The sequence below is a fragment of the Molothrus ater genome, chromosome 25 (assembly GCF_012460135.2).
Source record: "Molothrus ater isolate BHLD 08-10-18 breed brown headed cowbird chromosome 25, BPBGC_Mater_1.1, whole genome shotgun sequence".
Classification (NCBI taxonomy): Eukaryota; Metazoa; Chordata; class Aves; order Passeriformes; family Icteridae; genus Molothrus; species Molothrus ater.
In genome coordinates this window covers 3,562,517-3,583,439 of record NC_050502.2, presented here as the reverse complement: position 1 = coordinate 3,583,439, position 20,923 = coordinate 3,562,517, and the positions used below count along the sequence as shown (strand labels likewise).

The following is a 20,923-nucleotide window of genomic DNA, read 5'->3' as shown; positions in this document are numbered from 1 at the left end:
CCATCCATCATCCATCCATCCATCCCTCTATCCATCCATCCCTCCATCCATCCATCCATCCATCCATCCATCCATCCATCCATCCATCCCCCATCCATCCATCATCCATCCATCCATAGATCCATCATCCATCCATCCTGCTGTCTGTCCATCCATCCATCCATCATCCATCCATCCATCCATGGATCCATCCCCCATGGTTTCCCTGCTCTCACCTGGGCCCTCTGTGGATCCCTCTTTGGGGAAGTCTCGTTGTGCCCCTCTGGGGACAGGGAGCTCACAGGTGCCAGAGGTGCCCGGCGGTGCCACCCCCAGGGCTGCTTCCAGGGAAACACAGCTGGATCCAGGCCAAGGAGCACCAAGGTGCTCAATCCCCTGGGTTCCAGGCCTCTGCCAGGCTGAGGCAGCTCTGAACAGAAGCTCAGCAATATTGTCACGTACTCTGCCTCTATTCTGCCAAACTGTCCCACAACAAATAAATAAAGAGCATAAAAACTCCTGCTACAGAGGTCAGGTCCTTGTTGCTCTGTAGAGTTCTGTGTTCCTGAATGAACCAGCTCCTCTGATTCATGCTTTCCTTTTATTTCCCTTTTTTTTTTTTTTTTTTTTCTTGTCATGAGTGGAAATTTTGAGCCGTTGTTTTTCCTTCCTGCCTTTCCTTTCCTCCCAGGAAACAGGCAGCAGCGAGTTATTGCTCAGGGTGATGATGTGAGCCCAGCTCCAGGCCTTGGAGACACAATCTGGGCCAATGAGGGTGCCTGGGACACTGGAAATGTGGGGGGAAGGGGAGGGCACATTCCCACATGGATCCAGGGACTCAGCCTGCCTGGAGCTGCTGACTTCACTCATTCCTCAAGGAAACAGCAGCAGTGCTGGGCAGGGATTTATTGTCACCCAAAGCTCTGCTGCTCCAGTTCTGTCTGCTTCCATCAAAAACTGGGCAAAGTGAGGTGTTCTCCTCGAGGATTTGGTGCTTTTGGAGAAGAGGATGAGAGGACCCTGTGGAGCAGAAAGCACAGAGAAAGCAGCACTGAAAAGGGACTTTTTATATGGCAGAGAGTGGCAGGACAAGGGGAATGGATTCCCACTGGCAGAGGGCAGGATAGATGGGATTTGGGAAGGAATTCCTCCCTGGGAGGTGCCCAGAGCAGCTGGGGCTGCCCCTGGATCCCTGGAAGTGCCCAAGGCCAGGCTGGACAGGGCTTGGAGCAGCCTGGGATGGAGGAAGATGTCCCTGCCCATGGCAGGGGTAGAATGGAAAGGGGTCTAGAAAAACTCCTTCCCTAGAAAGGAAGGAGTGTGAAGTCCCTTCCGACCCAAACCATCCAGGGATTCTGGGATTTCAGGGATGAGGAGCCTTTGGGGTCATTTCACTCATTCTCAGCAGCAAAGAAACCTCATGGAAAACTTGAGACATTTAGAGACACAACTCCAGCCACAGCCAACTTCCATGCCCAGCTGGGACTGCAGCTCCCAACCCTTCCTCCATCCTCCTTTGTCCAAACAAACCTGGCTGCAAGGCTCTGCTTCCACCTTCATCTTTCCTTCCTGACTCAGAAAATCCATCCCTCCCCCGGGATGGAGCCTCAATTCTTCCCTCACCTCCCCAAAAACAACGTGCACCCAAATGTGACCTCACTGCTCCCCAGCTGCAGGCTCAGGAAGTGGAAGTGTGGGGACAAAAGCTGCCTGAGACAAGAAAACAGAAATAGATAAAACCTCCCCCAGCGAGGCTGAGATCAAAAAAAGCAGAGGATGAAAGGGCAGGAAATTGGGTTTCCAATTGCAGGGAGCAGGTAGCAAAGGCAACAAAAAACGTTTGGAAAGGAAGGAGTTGAGCACTGAGCTGAGCTGGATCCTGGAATGTCTCCTGGAATGTGGTGCCCGTGTGTTTTACAGCAGCCACGTGATTCTGGCACTGCTGAACTGCCCAGCTCTGGGCCAGCACTCAGGAATGGCCTCAGGGATTCCCAGGAGAATCCAGCAGGATAAAAGGGTTTGGCCAAAATCACTTTAAAAGTCCTGATAGAGAAGTGTCAGTGCCTTGGGAGGTGCCTTTGCTCCCTGTCCTGGCTCCAGCACTGCCTCAATGGAGCCCCAGCTGCTGCTCCTCAGCAAGGATCCTGAGGGAACTTGTCCCTGCAGGACACGAGACAACACGAGAGCACACACACTGCTGCTCTCAAGGTGAAGGAAAGGGAAGTTTATTTTCTGACTCCAACAGTTATGGTTTTCTAAAAGTGACAGTGGATTGGAGGGTGACAGTGCCACCTCTCCAATGACACTGGACAAACCAACAGTTTATTAAATTTTTCTTCTTCTATAAAAGAACACAAAACAATCAGTTATTTACAGAAGGGGTGTGAGAAAGTTTGTTACAAGAATGTCAACATCAGAAGGCTTAGAAAATCTTTAAAAATCAGGGTGACAGGAACTGGGTTCTTAATTCCTTACAAACAAGAACCTCAGCAGGAAAACAAACCTGAGCAGGTTATGGAGCAGGACCTGTCCCTTCAGATGTCACTGCAGGGCACAAGCAGCTCACAAGGGCAGGGAACCACGTCAGCAGCTGGCCCTGAGCTGGGGCAGAAATGCAGCTCCAGGATTCCTGTTTTGCCAGCCTGGAAGCAAACAAACCCATCTCCATCCTTTTTTCCAAGGTCCCAGCTGTGCTCCTGGGTCCCCACGTGCTGGGGCTGCTGTGACAAACACGGGGCAGCCCCTGGCAGGTCCCTCCCTGGTGGCCACGTGAGAGCACCTGGGCCTGGCTTTCCTGTGTTCCACAAGGTCGGCGGATCCGGTGGGGCAGCAGGGACAGGGACACCTGTCAGGGAGCCACTGGGGATGTGCCTCACATGGCAGCTGTGTTCCACTAATGGGCTGGGAGGAAATGCTTTTATAGCCAGAATTAGGCTGAAGAAAACACTTTGATACCACAAAGCTGACCAGGCCAGAGACTGATAATAAAAAAATACACAATAATCTCTTAATTCCCCCCTATTTCCATGAAGACACTCTCACTTCCCAAAATCCCAAAGAGTTGTATATAAACATGTTCATCCCAACATGGATGAACATGTTTATATACAACAAGGCAGTCCTGCAGTACCAACATTTAGAAATCCAAGTGGGAGGAGATCAGCTCCACAATATCTGAGCCAGGCCTCTCCATGGGATAATAAAAAAATAAAATAAAAAAAAATACACAATAATCTCTTAATTCCCCCCTATTTCCATGAAGACACTCTCACTTCCCAAAATCCCAAAGAGGATTTTGGATGAACATGGTTACATACAACAAGGCAGTCCTGCAGTACCAACATTTAGAAATCCAAGTGGGAGGAGATCAGATCCACAATATCTGAGCCAGGCCTCTCCATGGGATCATCTGTGTAGTGCAAGGCCAGGCACAGTGTTCAAGGGATCTGAGCATGTACAGGGCTGCAATGAACCACACCATTGTGCTGGGTTAAAAACATCAATTAAAAGAGGCATGAGAAGCACCCTGAGAAAAGCTGCATGGTTTGAATGTCACTTGTAAGACCCCCTGCCCTGTGAGCAACCCCTGAGTGCCAAAGAGCATTTTCCCTTTGTCCCCTGCCCCCTTGCTCTAACCACCCTTCCATGTGCTCATTTTCCTTCCTGCTGAGAAGTGACTGCAGCTTCCTCTGGGCCCCCCAGCACAGCTCTGAGCTCAGCCCTGCAATCAGCAGAGGGATCTGCAGGGAGCAGGGCCCTCCCTTCCCCAGCAGGCTGAGCCCTTTATCTCTGTGGGAGCGGAAAGCTGAGCCAAGCCCCTGCTCCAGTGTCACACAGCCCTCCCTGAGCTGCCCAGCCAGGAAAATCATCCCCTGGGCAGCATTTCTGCACCACTGCAGGCCCTGAGATGGTGGCACATGCTGCAGACACCTCACAGCAGCACATCTGCAAAGGGTTGATGCAAGAGCCTGAATTCAGGACTGAAGGGACAAAAATTCTGTAAAAGTTCCAGAGCACCAGCAAAGGGTGAAGAGATTGGCAAGAATTTGTGAAGGGTTCAAGCAGCAGCAGGAAGAGCAGTGAAAATTCGAGAATTCAGGGTGACAGACTGAGCTGCAGGTGAGGAATGCTCCTCTCTATCAGCACAGGGTGTGGCTGAGCAGCCTCCAGGTTCTCAGTGCACGTCTCACCCCATAGCACTGAGACAGGGAAATTTTCACAGCACCTGCTGGAGAAAATGGATTTCAGCAGCTCCATGAAATAGCAAGTGAAACAGCAAAAGAGGAGCCAAGGATGCAAGTGTCAAATGCAAAGCTGGAGGAAATAACTCTGTAAACACCTTGTTCCTCCAGCTCTGAGCCTGAACTCCCCACGGCCACTTGGGGCTGAAAATAAACCAAGTTCTGTTAAAGAGAGCCCAGCAACAGAGCTTTCTTTAGAAAATGCAGGTGTGGGATGTGACCTTTTCCCCAGGGTGCAGCAGGCCCGGCTCAGCTGGCCCTCAGCAGTCTGACAGCTTCACACAGCTCACCTGGAGTCAGTGCTGGCACAGGAATGTCAGCTGTGCAGATTTGGGGAAAAACAGGGCAAAAATGAAGTTGTTATGGATGTACCACACGCTGGAATTGGGCTAACACAGTGCTCCAATCACATCTGTCAGCATGACTGAGTTACCTGAGTTCAGAGCAGAAAATCAGGCTCTTCCTTCCTTCTCTGAGTCAGAGGTAATTGCTCTCCCTGCTCCAGGCACGGTGACTCACTGCAGCACAAAAAGAATAGCTCCTGGAGTCACTCTCTGTGCTTCCATCGTGTGCTTGGCACTCTCCAGTAACTGCTCACACCATGCAAGCTTGGAGGGGATATGAACAGAAAAGGCATCGTTCATATTATTGTTGTTATTGATGGGAATTTCACATTCTGCTTAGGAAAAGTGGCATTTTCAGCAGCATCTTTTGTACAGGGAAATGGGGTGGGAAGAGATCTGTGCAGACACCAAACACTGAGTGACTCCCTGGGACTGTGTCACACAACCACGACCTGGCAGCAAATGTGATAAAATAAAGAGGCTTAAAGAGCACAAAGGCCAAGCTGCCCCATGGAAAAAGCAGGGATAATCATCAGGAGGGATGGGAAAATGGGTAAGGATGGGAATGTGCAGTTTCCCCAGCGGATCCTGCAGGACCGGCTCTGTTTAAAGCACTTTAGTGGCCCCTGAGGTGGCAGCAAAGCTCTGCTGAGCACATCCCCAGTGCAGAGGCCCTGCAAGATCCCAGGCCTGGCTGAGGAGCTGCACTCCATGAGCTCTGCAAGGAGCTGCCCCAGCCAAATCTCAGGGCACACATTCACCAGGAGCTGCCAAACCCAGCCCTGCCTTCCCAGCACCCTCTGCCCTTCATTGTTCTTCAGCAGCAAAATGAATTTTCTTCCTTTAAAGAAACAATCCTCACCAGAACAGAAGTGAGGGGGTTCTGGCTGGGGGAAGATTACAGAATATAAAGATGCTTTATGTCTTTAGGACATATTTGCTGGTACAACAGGCAAGAAATCCCTCCTTCCACACCTCAGCAGCATGACCCAGGTCAGCACTTTCACAACCTGTGCTCTCTCATGGGATTTTTTTCCCATTTTCTCCCTGTTTTCCCTCTGACTGGCAGCACAACCATCAGCTGTTAAACAATATTGCCCCTCTACAGCCAAAGCAAAGGCTTTAAACTCACTTTTACAGAGATTTGCCAGAGAAAAAAACAACAACAAATCCTTCTGTGCACCTCCCACTGCCAGGGCTGTGCTCCATTCAGTGCTGTGCCCTGACACATCACTTTTGCTGTGCCTGCACACAGGAGCTCACAGGAGCAGTGGCACCTCCACAAAAGAGCCACAGCCACGTGCCTGAACAAATCACAAAGTGTAGCAAACCAGAAAAGGTGCAAACGATTTACTGCCCAACAATGCCTGGCCAGGGTGAGCTGATTTTGTGTAGAAAAGGCAGCCAAGATTAAAGCTGGCTGGAAAATAGGTGGGTTTGTTTTGATGGAAACTTCATGGATTGCTCAGGTGTGGAAATGACTTCACTGCAATTACACAGCTACATAAAAAGAAGAAATAATCATCAGAAAAGAATTCACATTCCTCATTTTATTAGATGAAACTGTCAGTTTTGTTTCAATTATTCAGTGATACAGTTGGAGCCCTCTGGCCACAGTGATAAGATCAGACTACAAATAAATAAGTGAACGGAAAGAACTGGAATCACATCAGTTCCATCAGTGTTTTTCAGGATGCATTTCAGGGTATTTCCTGTACATTCCAGCACATTTCACAGTGTGAGTTTAAAGCAGAACATCCACCCATTCCAGTGCATGATTTAAGCTCTGATAAACAGACACATCTGTGCAGCAGGAGGTGCTGCACTGGTCCCTGCAGCACAGGCACTGGCACACAGCAGCTTTCAGGCTTTTCTTTGGCTAACATCACTTTGTGAACTATTTATTGATAGAATTAATTTAATTAAATAAATTATTTGTCTAATTAATACTGGTAACCTAAACTGCAAAGGCCAAAGGAATGCAGAACCCTTCAGTGCTGTCATAGGTAGGCAAGAAGTGCAAGATGAAGCAGAGCCAACATCCATGGCCTGCCTTCCCCAGGATTCAGGCTTTTCTTTGGCTAACATCACTTTTATTGATAGAATTAATTTAATTAAATACATTATTTTTCTAAATTACTGGTATTTGTCTAAATTAATACTGGTAACCCCAACTGCAAAGGCCAAAGGAATGCAGAACCCTTCAGTTCTGTCATAGGTAGGCAAGAAGTGCAAGATGAAGCAGAATCAACATCCATGGCCTGCCTTGCCCAGGGTTCCCAAAAAAATGAGCAGGAAAGTGGAAACTGCTTGCACTGACAGTGAAGGAACAAACCTCAGAGCCCTCTGAACTGGGAGAAACTGGAAGGTTTCACATCTTTCACAATCAAGTTTTCAGAAGAGCAAAGGGGAAGCATGAAGTGATTCAGGGAGAAAAGAGATGAGCAGACAAGAGGGATTTAATTCCTTATTTAAAGCTGCAGTCCCTTATTCTGACACCCAGCTGCACAACACACCCTGAGTTGGGGAAGGAAAAGATCATCACTAAAATGATGGACAGGAGGGTTTGCAGCACCTCCTCAGTTACAACAACGAGGAAGTTGTGGAGTACCTGAAAACAGAGTCAGAAATCAGTGCAGCCATGGGAGTGAGCACTGAACTGGGAGAAACTGGAAGGTTTCACATCTTTCACAATCAAGTTTTCAGAAGAGCAAAGGGGAAGCATAAAGTGATTCAATGAGAAAAGAGATGAGCAGACAACAGGGATTTAATTCCTTATTTAAAGCTGCAATCCCTTATTCTGACACCCAGCTGCACAACACACCCTGAGCCACACCATGAGCCATGGAGGGAACAAAAATCATCACTAGAACGATGGACAGGAGAGTTTTCAGCACCTCCTCAGTTACAGCAACACAGAAGTTTTGAAGTACCTGAAAATAGAGTCAGAAATCAGTGCAGCCATGAGAGTGAGCACTGCCCCTGGCTCAGAGTGCCATGGATCATCCCCTGGGAGCATCCCCTGGGAAGCAGCAGTGCAAGAACCTCTCAGTGTGGCTGTACCAGTGGCAGGAACCCTTTCACCACCCCACAAACCCTCCCCATGAGCTCCTGGCAGAGTCCTCACCTGAGACAGATCCATTCACCATAAAAAAGGAGTTTGTCAGAAGCACACAGGCTGAGTCAGCTTCTAGTGTGAGTGACTGCTGGTTATAGCTCAGATTTTTAGTGATTACCAATTTCAGAGGTTTAAAGTGCTGAAAATTATTAGTGCCAGATTAATGGCTGCACATCAGACCACAGAAATCAGAGTTATTTGTTGGGTTTGGCCAGGTTCCTATCACACAACCAGCACTTTTCCCATCTGTATGTAAACCATAATATAAAAAAACCCAAATTCCAGCTGTAGCTCAATACTCAAGACAAAATTCCATCTTCAGCCCCTGTCCCAGAGTCCACCTGCAGCTGCTTCTCCCAGAAGTGTCTCAGAGCTCGTGGGAGTTGGCGTGGGGCTCTGGCAGTGCCTCAATGTCACAGTTCTTGATCAGCTGGAAGAGGAACTCCACCTGCTTCTCATAATTCTCAACAGAGATTCTCTCATTTAACCCATGGATCCTGAAAGAAAAAAGGACATTTTTCAGGTCATGGGGAATTTCTGATCCAATTGCAATCAAACCCAGCACCCTGCTTGGCTGTTGGTTCATAAAGCAGTGCACAACAGAAAAACACAGCAATATAGCCCAAAAACTGCACTGTAACCAACAAAAACCACAGCAATATAGCCCAAAAACTGCACTGTAACCAACAAAAACCACAGCAATATAGCCCAAAAACTGCACTGTAACCAGCAGAAAACCACACCAATATAGCCCAAAAACTGCACTGTAACCAACAGAAAAACACAACAATATAGCCCAAAAACTGCACTGTAACCAACAGAAAAACACAGCAATATAGCCCAAAAACTGCACTGTAACCAGCAGAAAACCACAGCAATATAGCCCAAAAACTGCACTGTAACCAACAAAAACCACAGCAATATGGCCCAAAAACTGCACTGTAACCAACAGAAAACCACAGCAATATGGCCCAAAAACTGCACTGGTTACACAGCAATATATCCCAATAGTTAACACAGCAATATGGCCCAAAAACTGCACTGTAACCAAGCCAAATGTACTGATTCAAAGGCTCAGAGCCCAATAGCTGAGTCTGGAAAAAAATCTAAAAATCTGATCTTGAAAAAATCCTAAAGGCCCATCTCTTGGCCATTCCTGTACAGCAGAACACCCCTGCATCATCTGCACCTCAATAAAATGAGAAATTTAAATAAGCAATCAATCCCTTGCATGATGATGTTGTTATCACATAACTTCAGGAAATTTCTAATCAATTCAGAGTGTCCAAATATGTGGATAAATCTGCAGGACAAGGCCAACTACCAGACCAGCACCTCTCACACTGCTGCAGCACACAAAGGACCCAAAGCAGCACAGAATCAAACACCTCAATGGGTCCTGGCTGAATTTGAAGGAATAAAAAGCCACTTGACGTGGTCCCAAGGTAATTTCCATCCCCAAATCTGCAGGAAATGGTGGCATGACAGCATGGGAGGTACACAAGGCTGGGTTTCCTTCTGCTCATGGATCTCCTCTTTGCCTGGGCCCACCCCAAGAGCTCAGTACCTGGGGAGATCATCCTGTTTCAGGAGCAGGGGGTTGAACCTGTAAATGGCCTTGGTGACGTTGGTGAAGTGCCTGCTGTCCGTGTTTCCAATGCACGTGCCTGGAAAACAAAGCTCAGGTTTGTTCTGCAGGAGAGGAACAACTGAGCTTCAAAAAGTGCCCCACCTCTCCCCAGGAGAGAGGGAAAGCAAAGGAAAACAGTCCTGCTCTGCCTGCACCAAAAGCATCCCTGGAAACAGTGATTGGGACATGCTGGGGAACATGGAGCTGAACACACAACTCAGCCCAAGAACAGCTTTGACACTCAGAAATGCAAACTTCAAACTTCAATCCAAAAATGCAAACTTCAAACTTCAATCCAAAAATGCAAACTTCAAACTTCAATCCAAGAACTGCAGAGCTAGGAAAGAACTGCAAAAAAGGGAAGGGGCTGGGATCATAAGGAACAATACAGAAAAGCAGGAATGGCTTTGGCAGCTATGAAAACAATAAAAGAAGAACTGAAGCAAGACGACTCCTCCTCTCCCTCACAATTCCTTTCTTCCCTGAAGAGATTCCTTTGTATGTGTAGAGAGCCCAATTCAAGGCTCATTGTTTCTGTCAGCTTCCTGTTTGCTTTTTTACTTCCACTACTAAAAAACAACATTAAAACTTTTAAAGCATAAAGAGGGAAGGGAATAAAAAGAGGAAAAAACAGCTGTTTCCAGCAGTTAACAGCTGGGGTGGAGGAGTACACAGCAAATGGAAACAAGGCAGAGCTGGAGAAAGGAAAAGCAAAAAGAGGAAACAATAATCATCATGTGCCTGCTGTCACCTGGGACTACACTGTCAACAGCTGGGAAAGTGTCCAGGATGGTTTTTTGAAAAATATGGACAGCAAATGTCTGCTCATCCCAAGGGCTGATGGGCAGGGGGTCAAAGGCCTCCACCACATCAATCTTCACTCTCTCATCAGCAATGGTGTTCCTGACTGTCTCCAGCACCTGGGGGTGAAACACAGAGACAAGAGGAACACAAGAAATGAGAAAGCAGCCCTCAGAGACATCAGCAGATGTTCTGTCTGTGAACTGGCAGTTGTGGCTGAAGTGTGTGTCAGTTCCTCTTCTGAGTCATGGCTGACACTTCAGGTGCAGTTTTAATCTCTGTCTCAAGGTACTCCTGGAAGGCAGGAGCTCAGCCTGCTGCTCTTGGGAATTATGGCATCCAAATAATCCAGAAAAAGCTTCCAGAGAGAGAAACTTCCAGCAAAGGCTTGGGGAGGGAAGAGCTTTTGTTTCCCAGGTGCCCTGGGTTGGACAGGCCTGTCAGACATCCCGAGGTGTGCAAGATCCCCAAACTGTGCCAGGTCACAAACCCATTCCATATCCCAGATGATCCACGTGCTCTGGGCCACAAAGGCTGAGGAGATCTGCCCAGGGCTACCTCAGCAGCTGTCTCAGCTGAGTGGATCCTGAAGTTCACTGTGGCTCTGGCAGAGGAAGGGATGACATTCACCTGGAAAAAAGGAAAGGCCAAAGTTTAAAAGGAAGTGAAAACCAGAATAAAATGCCAGCTGAAAACTCAGAACTGCTCAAACAGCTTCAGGCCTCAGGTGCTCCACTGTTAACACCAAGTGTGATGTCTCTTTCTGTGTTAAAACACTGTAAATCCTATCTAAAATGCAGCTAAATACACAAAGAAATATTTGTCAAATCAACAGAAATGAAGTTACCTGTTACTTCTCTAGAAGTTTTTATCTTGAGCTAAGCTCTGTCCCTTCAGAAAATTTATACTGAGAAATTCTGAAACTCTGGGTATTTTTAAGTGTTATTTTTACCTCATTGTCACATTAAATGCTTCATATTTGGGTAAATGTAAGTTGCTTAACAACTGATTTTTATTGAACACATAACTCTTCTTATCTACAGACTGAATATTTACAACTTTGTTAAACAAAACCGTATGAAATCTTTAGAAAAAACCCCAAGGAACCAGGGTGTCACTTCCCTCCTGGCCACTCCGTGTCACTGTTCAGCCACTGCATCTTTTCCTGTCCAGGGATGCTTTTCAGTCACAGATTTTTCAGACACACACCAAACACAGCCTGTTTGTTTTCCAGGGCTCCAGGATTTTTGGACAGCTCCACCTCCTTATCAGGGAAGGATCTGGCTGTTATCTCTCAGTCCAAGGTGCACATTTAACACACTTCAGGCAAACCCCAGACCTGTGCTGCAGATGTCTGGGTCAGGGAAGTGTTGGTGACTGTGACAGTTTCAAATATTGCCTCTGTAGGATTATGCAGAAACCACATTTTCTGGTCTATGCTGAAATATTAAGAATTTTAACAGTGGTGGGCAGAGATCAGATACTTCTGAGAGAGATTTTCAACTGTGATCTTCAAACCCAAGCTGTATCTGAGGTAAGAATGAGACTGTGGCACCACACAGGGCCCACACTGATCTTAGAACTGGATTTCAATAGGTGGAAATGAAATGTCCTAATTGTCTCATCATAATTACATGGAGAAAAACCCAAATGAAAGCACCTTGATTCCTGCATTAAACAGGGTGACTGCAGTGGTTGTTCGGATCAAGGCGTTGGTAGAAGGTTTCCAGGCAAGGACTCTACAAAAATAGAAACAAATCAAACCCAATTTTTCAAATAAGTTGAATATTGCTAAAAATGAAGCACCATAATTGCACAGGCAATAAGCTGAATGATGGCTTATTCAATTAACAAAGTGGTTATTAACAGGAAACCACTGAATTATCCAAACTATAAAATAACTGATTTCCTGGGAAGATTAGAAATGGCTTCATCTTTTAAGGCTCAGAGGTTGGGGATGTTTATCAAGGATCTCTTTTCTTACCTGCTGACAATAGGTGAGAACAGCCACAAATTGCTCATGATGATGTTGAGAGGAAACTTGAACTACGGGCAAGAAACAAAACCACAAATCAGAAACTTTTCATTTGTCGAGAGCGTGCTGGAGTCACCTGAATATGGACAAAACGATTCCAGCAGCAACAATAATCTGGGTGAAAAACCAGCTTTTTTGATCCTTTCTACACAACTAAATTCTTCAATTTCTTATGGAAATTTGGGAATGAAATCCTGCCTGAGTGCTCACCTCTGCTGCCAGGTGCTCCATGGTCATGAGCTCTGGGCCGTGGCCAAACAGGTTGCGCAAGGGATTCTGCTCCAGCCTACAAAACAAATTGTTCACGTTTGCAACGCTGAAAAGGTTCAAAACCAACTCTCTGGCTGTTGCTGCTCCAGAAGGATGTCAGGAATTTGATTTGTGAAATGTATCTCTGTGATTGGAGATGTAATCACACTCTGCTCTCCTGGTAAGTAACTGCAAGCACAGCTCCACAGATTTCTGGGCATTCCAGTCACGTGCAAAGATTTCCTTTGAGAAACAGCAGAAAAAATCCCAAAGACTGGCTGCTCTAAATACATGGAAATCCAGAAAACTAGCACACAAATCCCAGCAGGTCTGGACATACTCAGTTTTTCTAAAATATTGGCATTTCTTAGCCAATTTGGTATCTGCACAGAGATGTAGAGAGATGATTCCTGCAGTCATGTTATGACTCTGCTCCCTGTTCATTGGCTTGGAGAATTCCCAGCTGAGGTAGGAACAAATTCCAGAGAAATCCTGCACCCAAACAATGGAATCTCTGTTGCTACAGAGGAAATTAGGGCAGACAGCACTTGTCTTGCTTTTAAAGAATTGGCTGACACTTGGAACAGCTGAAGTGCAAAGACTCTGCAGACACCTGGCAATTGTCCCTTGGCTGGGAGTTTCATTTCTGCCCTTCAAAGTGAGCTACAAACTGCAATTGCAGATATAGAACAGCAGCTTGAAAAAGACTCCAAACACAAATATTTAAAAAGCCACATATCAGTGATTCAGGAGGTTTTTGGACTGTTTTTGGCATTGGGTGGCAAGGAAATTCTCACCTGGACATGGCTGCTGCCAGAATGCCAATACTTGTCTCCTTAGGGGGAAAGGATGAATGCCCTGGCTCTTTTTCCACTGTGAAGTTCAGTGTCATTGAACCTTTTTCTGTGACTGCAATCCTGGACAATGATAAATTAATCAATTAATTAACAAATAAATGACTAATGTAATTCCAAATACACACACACACACACAGACTGTAGATAAAAATAACTACTCTGCATAGTTTTAGTATGATAAAAGCCACTCAAGCAGCAACAACAAATCATTAACAGTGTTTAGATCTCTGCAGGACTGGTGGCTGGGCTGCCTGTGCAGTGAGCAGAGCTCTCAGCACAGAATCCAAATGCTCAGTGGAACATTGTGCCTCTGTCAGCATGACTGTGATGGGCAGCAGGCAAAGGCTGAAGGTCCCTGCCTTGCACTTTGTGCCACTGCTGCAGCTCCAGCAGCACCAAGGCTGCCACACGTCCTGCAAACATTCTGTAGTGATGTCACCAATGTCATTTATCACTAATTAACGACTGAAAATGAATCACATTCTGGTGGTCACTCTTACACAGCCACTGGTTTCTTCACCCCTGCAATGATGCCATCCAGCACTGCGCTCCCCTCGTCCAGCAGGAAGGAGAGTTTCACTCCTCTGGCTTCCAGCAGAGCTGCAATTTTCTTTGCTCCCTTCAGCCCAGACACCTGTGCAATCCAGGCAGAGGAACTGATCAGATCCAGCCAAAACACTGGGAGGAAAACTGGAAAGCACCTTGCTGTTGGCTACAGCACAAAGAATGCATGAAATCCCCTGGGGAACAGCTCCAGAGCAACATGAAAGATTCTTCCAGGAAAATTAATTGCAGATCGTTAATGGCCTGATAGCAGATGAATTTACAGCCATGATGAGAAGTGCTCTTATTGATGAGTCACTGCCTGCTGCTTTCATTTTGATACCTCAGAGCTGTAAAGTCCCAGATTAGCAACTGCAGACCTGTTTATTTCAACTATTAACAATTCTTTGTGTTTCTATTTTGACAGTGCCTAACCAAACCCACCTCCCCTGTCTCTCTGTACCACTGGAACATATTTGCCACTTCTTCCTGAACATTTGGCACAACCATGTGAATCTCAACCCAGCTTTTCCTGTCTCCAAAAGGGGATTCCTGCTGCACCTTCCTTGCAGAAAAGAATTTAAAAGTGACACCCTCCAATGTTCTTTTCCCTTTGCTCATCACACCAAACCCTTTGTGAATGTCACTCCAAGCCAAACAATCAATCCATAACTGTGACCTGGGGCCTGACACATTATCTCCCCACAGAACCAAGAAAAACAGGAAAGACCTTCCAGCTAAACAATGTTTCAAAATTAAGCCCTGTTACCTAGAGGAACAATGCAAACAGGTTGTTGTTGCAAGGAAAGGAAAGAAAATACCTCCTCATGGTGGCCAATGCCAACATAGAAGGACAGGCAGGGTCTGGAATTCCAGAGAGGGCAGAGAACCATGCCTCTAAATAGCCAAATTATTTGTGCAGAGCACAAATGGGTTTGCACTTTGCAAACCCAGCTCAGCCTGCACTGAACAGAGAGGGCAGAGAACCATGCCTCTAAAAAGCCAAATTATTTGTGTAGAGCACAAATGGGTTTGCACTTTAGGCCTGCACTGAAATGTGAGCTTTGGCCGCAAGCTTTGGCAATAGAATGAAAATGGAGATCCATTGGAGAAAGCAGAGGCACCCCTCCCAAAGCAGGCCCCAAGTGAAAATGCAATAATAAAATGCAATGAGGGGCTGCAAGGAGGGAAAGCTGCACTGACCCAGGGCTCCCATCACAGGGAGAGGGGAAAATGTTACAGTCAAGGACCTTCAACAGGGAAGGAAGACGCAGCAAAGGGAGTGGGAAACAGCCTCAGCTCAAAACGTCCTTGGGGCTTTCTAAGGAAAACCCAGAGGAGTGTGTGTGGCAAGGAAAGGAAATTCGATACCTCCTCATCGTGGCCAATGGCGATGTAGAAGGAGCGCCGGGGTCGGTAATTCCTCCTGAGCAGGAGCTCCAGAGCTTGCAGAATGCCCTGCAGGAAAAGAGAACTGCTGAACCATCCCTGGCTGCTGACCAGGAGAATAAATGCAACAGAATGCAGAGTGAAGAGAATTTTGGGATGTTTGTGCTGTTCACTGCTGAGCTTTGATTCCTACAGCTCCCCCTGAGGATATTCCCATTCCTTGGAAAAGACCCTGCAGTGGTTTGGATCAGGAATGCTGTGCCAGGTGCCAGGGGAGGGACATGAAACACAGAGCAGCTGGTTCAGGGACAAACTGCACAGGAGCCCCCAGAGCAGAATCACTGCTCCCTTCCCTCCAGGAATTCACTGCTCCCTTGCAGTGCCTGTCACACACCCAGACTGGCTCTCTCTGGAGCTACCAAATCCAGGAGGTTTAAGGAGCTGCCAAGATGACAGAAACAGAACAAGAAAATTAATCTGAAGGATGAGAAATCAAAAAATCAAATCTACCATTTGCTGTGGCAATATATATATATATACATACATTTGCTCTATTATTCCATCTCTCTTTTTCAATTTAAATAATTTTTCACATATCACCTCGATATTGTCAGCACCCATTCTTTTGCCATGTTCACTAAAATTGTTGATTTGAATTCTTTTTGGCCATTTGTGGAGTTACTTGTACAGTTCACAGCAGAATGAAGCACCAACCTACACTTTTAAGTTTCAAGGCTTTGAAATTGATGATTAAACATCCTGAAACTTTCTGGAGTGTGTCCTGTGTGACACTAAACATCTGTTCAAATTCAAATATCGGGCTGCCATGGAAGGCATTACCAAAGTCACAAAGGGACATTTTCCAGAGTCATTTTTCCATCATTTTTCCCCATGAGAAATCTTTCCCAATCTTTTCTGACTCCATTCTTCCCAAATGTGTTCAGTGCAACAGCTCTTTGTTCTGCCATAGGCTGGATAAAAGATGCAGGGTTGTTTGTCTATCTTATTCTATAAAAATGTTTAATTTGAAACATTTTTAAATGTTTCATTTTTAAACCTTTTCAAAGGGCCAGTTTTGGCTTGGAATGCCTCTGTGACACCTGGGAAAAAGGACAAGGTTTCAAACACAGCATTTGACAGAGAATTATGGAATGATTTGGGTTGGAAGGGATTTTATAGCTCATCCAGTGCCACAAGAAGGGAAACTTCCACTATCCCAGGCTGCTCCAGCCTGGCCCTGGACACTCCCAGGGATGGGGCAACCATGGATTCTCTGGCCCCCTGTGCCATAAAACTTTAACCTGGCATTTAACCAAACACATCTGCATCTGTGAATGTGACTCTCCTGATTCTTTGTGAGTTTTAACCATCTTTTCTTCAGTAACAGTGAAGAGTGAGTGAAAACACCCCATCTTTAGGAAAAACTTGGAATTTATCCAAACTAGGAATTTATCCCTAGCAGAAAGAGGGGTGAGGAAGAGACACCAGAGTGAATTCCAAGTGCTTTGGGCACTCCCAGGGATGGAGTAGCCACAGATTCTCTGGCCCCTTGTGCCATAAAACTTTAAAGTGGCATTTAACCAAACACATCTGCATCTGGCAATATCATTCTCCTGATTCTTTGTGAGTTTTAACCATCTTTTTTCCAGTAACAGTGAAGAGTGAGTGAGAACACCCCATCTTTAGGAAAAACTTGGAATTTATCCAAACTAGGAATTTATCCCTAGCAGAAAGAGGGGTGAGAAATTCACCACAGTGAATTCACCACAGTGAATTCCAAGTGCCTTGGACACTCCCAGGGATGGGGCAACCATGGATTCTCTGGCCCCCTGTGCCATAAAACTTTAACCTGGCATTTAACCAAATCCATCTGCATCTGGCAATATCATTCTCCTGATTCTTTGTGAGTTTTAACCATCTTTTCTTCAGTAACAGTGAAGAGTGAGAGAAAACACCCCATCTTTAGGAAAAACTTGGAATTTATCCCTAGCAGAAAGAGGGGTGAGGAAGAGACACCAGAGTGAATTCCAGGAGGCTGGGCTGCTCCCCTGTGCCTCTGGCAGGCTGTGTCTGTGTGGAAGGACATTACCCAGCCCAGTACCATGGCAGAGTTTTTGTTGTCCAGCGCTCCTCGTCCGTAGATGAAACCTTCGTGCTCTGCAGCTGAGAAAGGAGGGAAGTGCCAGCCCTCAGGGGGAGCAGGCACCACATCCATGTGTGCCAGCAGCATGTAGGGCTGCAGGCCAGGGGCAGAGCCCTGCACTCTAAACAGGTGGCTGTATTTGCCAACAATTTCATGTTGGATGAACTTTGAAGAAAATACAGCTGGGAAGACTGTTAAAGAAAAAAATAAAAAAATTTAAGAGACATGTGAAGGAAAAAATTAACAATAAGGGCTAATTTTAGCATTATTGAACAGTTGTCAGCTAGGGAGCATCAGAGGGGAACTGGAAATAAGACTGGGCACAGGAGTTCTCATCTTCTACCAATCCATCTCACTTGGGATTTGAAAGCCTCCTAAACAAAAGCAGAATTCTTGCTCAGCAGTGCTGCAGCTCTTTTGCAGGGCACAATGATGGAACTGCCAAAAAATTAGGTTGAAGCAGCAGCAGAAAAATCCTTTTTTATTTTTTTAATGGCATTTAACCATCTCAAGGACCAAACACCATCATTACAAAAAGGCTTTTGAACCTTTTGGGGCCATTGATACCACTGCTACAGAGGGGACACACATGTGACATTTCTGACAGGAAATTCCTTCATTCATGTCAGACAGGACATTTCTTCAGGAAAAGTATAAAAATCTCTGATATTCAGGAATGATACACGCTCCCTTCAATTTGTTTATGAAAATAGAGCAGCAGAAATTGCCAAGACTGAAAGTTCAGTACCTTTCTGGATGTAGCTCCCAAATTCTGCCATGGCAGTTGTATTCACATCCTCTGGAGACCAGGACACAGTTGGGATTTTAATGGCCCCTTCAAAGAAAACACAGAACAGAAATCACTCAGCACCAAAACCAACCACAGCTCCAACTGCACTTCACAAGTGGAAGCACATTTCTGCTCCTGAGTGTTTTCCCAGGCTTTAAACATTATTTCACAGCACAGCACGAGCTGCCATGATCAAACAGAGACTGATGTGCTTCAGCTGGGCCGTGCACACGCAGCCACCAGCGTTTCCTAACAGCTCAGCCAAGGCAACTCTCCAGACAATTTGACTCCACTTTTCATGCTGCAAGTGTTGAATGATGTCCTTAGAAATGCTACTGTCCAGGAGCAGCTGCAGTTTGCTTGGGTGATCTGATTCCCCAGAGCCACAGGCTCCTCTGGCAGCTGAGCTGGCAGTCCCAGGCTCTTTCTCAAGAGTTAAGCAGGTTGTGATGGTTATTACACCTCCCTAGTGCTTTATAAATTAACCTGTATAAACACACAGGGCTTCTGTTGGCCCTTTTGGTCTGCCCTGGCATTTAAACAGGCTCTCCAGCATCCAGTCCCTGTCCTGCAGAACATGGGAGTAACTCAGCCCCAGCTGCCTTTCCAAACAGCAGCTGCCAGCAGAGGTTATGGATTCTTTTGAGGTCGTGTGATTCATGAATTAACACAAAAATCTATTGTGAGCCTTCGTTTTCCCATTAAAAAAAGAATGCAAACACAATTTGCTAGGCAATAAATCCTACAAACCAGCAAGGTATGAGGTTTACACACAGGGTTTTATCACTTGGTGCCAGATTGTGGTTTCCTGCACAGTGCCAGCCCTACTGAGAGCTAAACCCCTCAAATCTTCTACGTCAGACAGCACAAACAGCCCAGGACTGGGCACAGCAGTGGTGAGCAAGAACAAGAGAGGGAGAAAATCCCGACGGTGACTTATCCCGTGGACAAAGGGATGTCTGGAAACGCCTTCACGGCTGTCTGGCAAAATTCTGTGTGTACGAGCAGGAAACGGTGGAGAAAATCAACACAGGGCAAGAGTTGGCTCAGGAGAAGCACAGGATCGCCGAGGCTGGAAAATCCCTGTGGGATCATCGAGTCCAGGCTGTGCCCGATCCCCACCCTGAGCACTCAGTGCCACCTCCAGGTGACACCTCCAGGGATGGGCGCTCCAAACCCCCCTGGGCAGCCCCTTCCAGCCCTTCCCATGAGGAAATTCCTGCTGGTGTCCAACCTGAGCCTCCCCAGCCCAGCCTGAGGCCGTTCCCTCTCCTCCTGTCCCTGTTCCCTGGGACAAGATCCCAAATCCCCCCCGGCTGTCCCCTCCTGGCAGGGAGTTGTGCAGAGCCAGAAATTCCCCCTGAGCCTCCTTTGCTCCAGGCTGAGCCCCTGCCCAGCTGCCGCAGGACTCTCCAAACCCTTCCCAGCTCCCTCAGGACTCTCCAAGCCCTTCCCCAGCTCCCTCAGGACTCTCCAAGCCCTTCCCCAGCTCTCTCAGGATTCTCCAAACCCTTTCCGAGCTCCCTCAGGATTGTCCAAACCCTTCCCAGCTCCCTCAGGTTTCTCCATTCCCCTCCCTGGACTCGCTCCAGCCCTTCCTGAACTGCAGCGCCCAGAACCGGACAGGGCGCTCGAGGCGTGGCCTCAGCAGTGCCCAGCACAGACTTTCAATCACTTCCTTAGTCCTGCTGGCAGCCAACACCCGGTTCCTTCCAGGGAAAGCACCCGGGGAGCGGCCGCCTCCACACCCGCCCCCCGTGCCCTGGGTCCCCCCTCAGGAGGGGCGAGGGGGGCTCACAGCGCTCGGGCCCCCTCACCTCGCAGCACCTCCTTGAGCTCCTGCCGCTCGCCAGCGCTGAGGGCGACGGTGCCGGCGCTCCGTGCCCAGAGCCGCGGCACCCCGGCCGGGGCTCGCAGGACGAAGGCGCGGAGCAGGACGGCGGCCACCAGCGCCAACACCACGGTGCCCAGTGCCAGCAGCGCCACCGTCACCGCCCGCCGCCCGCCCGCCATCACTGACCGCCGCGCCCCCGCGGCTGATGGGCGTGACCGGGAGCCAATCGCCACCCGTCTCGTCAGCATGGCGACCAATAGGAGTGGAGCAGGGGCGGGTGTAACCCGCTGCTCTCGCGGGGGCTGCTGGGAGATGTAGTTTCTAGCGGATGTGGGGGCGGCCGAGTGAAGCGCTGATTAGGGAATGGTTTGCGTTGGAAAGACTCTGAAATCCCATCTCATTCCACCCCTGCGCTGTCAGGGACACCTTCCACTGTCCCTGGTGCTCCAAGCCCTTTCCAACCTGGCCTTGGACAATTCCAGGGGTGGGGCAGCCACAGCTTCTCTGGGCACCCTGTGCCAGGGGCTGCCCACCCTCACAAGGAAGAATTTGTTCCCAACATCTTGGGGTGCTGCTCCCAAAGGATGGGGATAAAAGGAATTCCTGCGGGGAATAACCACCCCCAGGCTCACTGTGGCCACTAGGGAGGCAGAAGGATGCCAGGGAGTCCCTGTGTTGTGCAGCCCCACTCCTGACGAACTTTAAATCCACCTGCTTTTCAAAATATCTCACTTCTTTCCTTGATTCCACCAGCTAGCAAGATGGAACCCTTCTTATTCCCTTCTTTACAGCTGTTCTGAATGGAATGTGAAGATTTATCCCAGCTTCCCATGGCACAAGCTGTCCCAGGATGCCAAAGACCAGATGGGAACAGCCGTGGAAATCCTGTCCCTGAGTCAGCAGAAGATGACAATGATTGTTCACACATTCTTTATTATCAAAAAAAAAAAAAAAAGAAAAAAAGAGAATG

The 20,923-nt window shown here is 47.5% G+C and overlaps 1 protein-coding gene across 1 annotated transcript; it reads right to left on the bottom strand.

Moving 5' to 3' along the window:
* Positions 1-6,099: 6,099 nt before the first annotated feature.
* PM20D1 (peptidase M20 domain containing 1) lies at positions 6,100-20,132 on the bottom strand. Its single transcript, XM_036398561.1, has 13 exons — positions 19,937-20,132; positions 18,078-18,164; positions 17,288-17,520; positions 15,169-15,255; positions 13,755-13,888; positions 13,195-13,314; positions 12,359-12,434; positions 12,098-12,159; positions 11,774-11,852; positions 10,672-10,743; positions 10,064-10,232; positions 9,250-9,349; positions 6,100-8,179 (listed from the first exon to the last, which is right to left on the bottom strand). Exons 1-13 carry the CDS (start codon positions 20,130-20,132, stop codon positions 8,050-8,052), a joined length of 1,545 nt encoding a protein of 514 aa, XP_036254454.1. The 3' UTR covers positions 6,100-8,049.
* Between the last annotated feature and the right edge of the window lie 791 nt (positions 20,133-20,923).

Coding starts and splice junctions, on each gene's coding strand:
- PM20D1 (XM_036398561.1), bottom strand. CDS start 20,132: ATGGCGGGCGGGCGGCGGGCGGTGACGGTGGCGCTGCTGGCACTGGGC. Junction 15,256..17,287: donor ACAACAAAAACTCTGCCATG/GTACTGGGCTGG, acceptor CTTTTCCTGCAG/GGCATTCTGCAAGCTCTGGA. Junction 13,889..15,168: donor CCATTGGCCACGATGAGGAG/GTATCGAATTTC, acceptor TGGATTGCACAG/GTGTCTGGGCTGAAGGGAGC.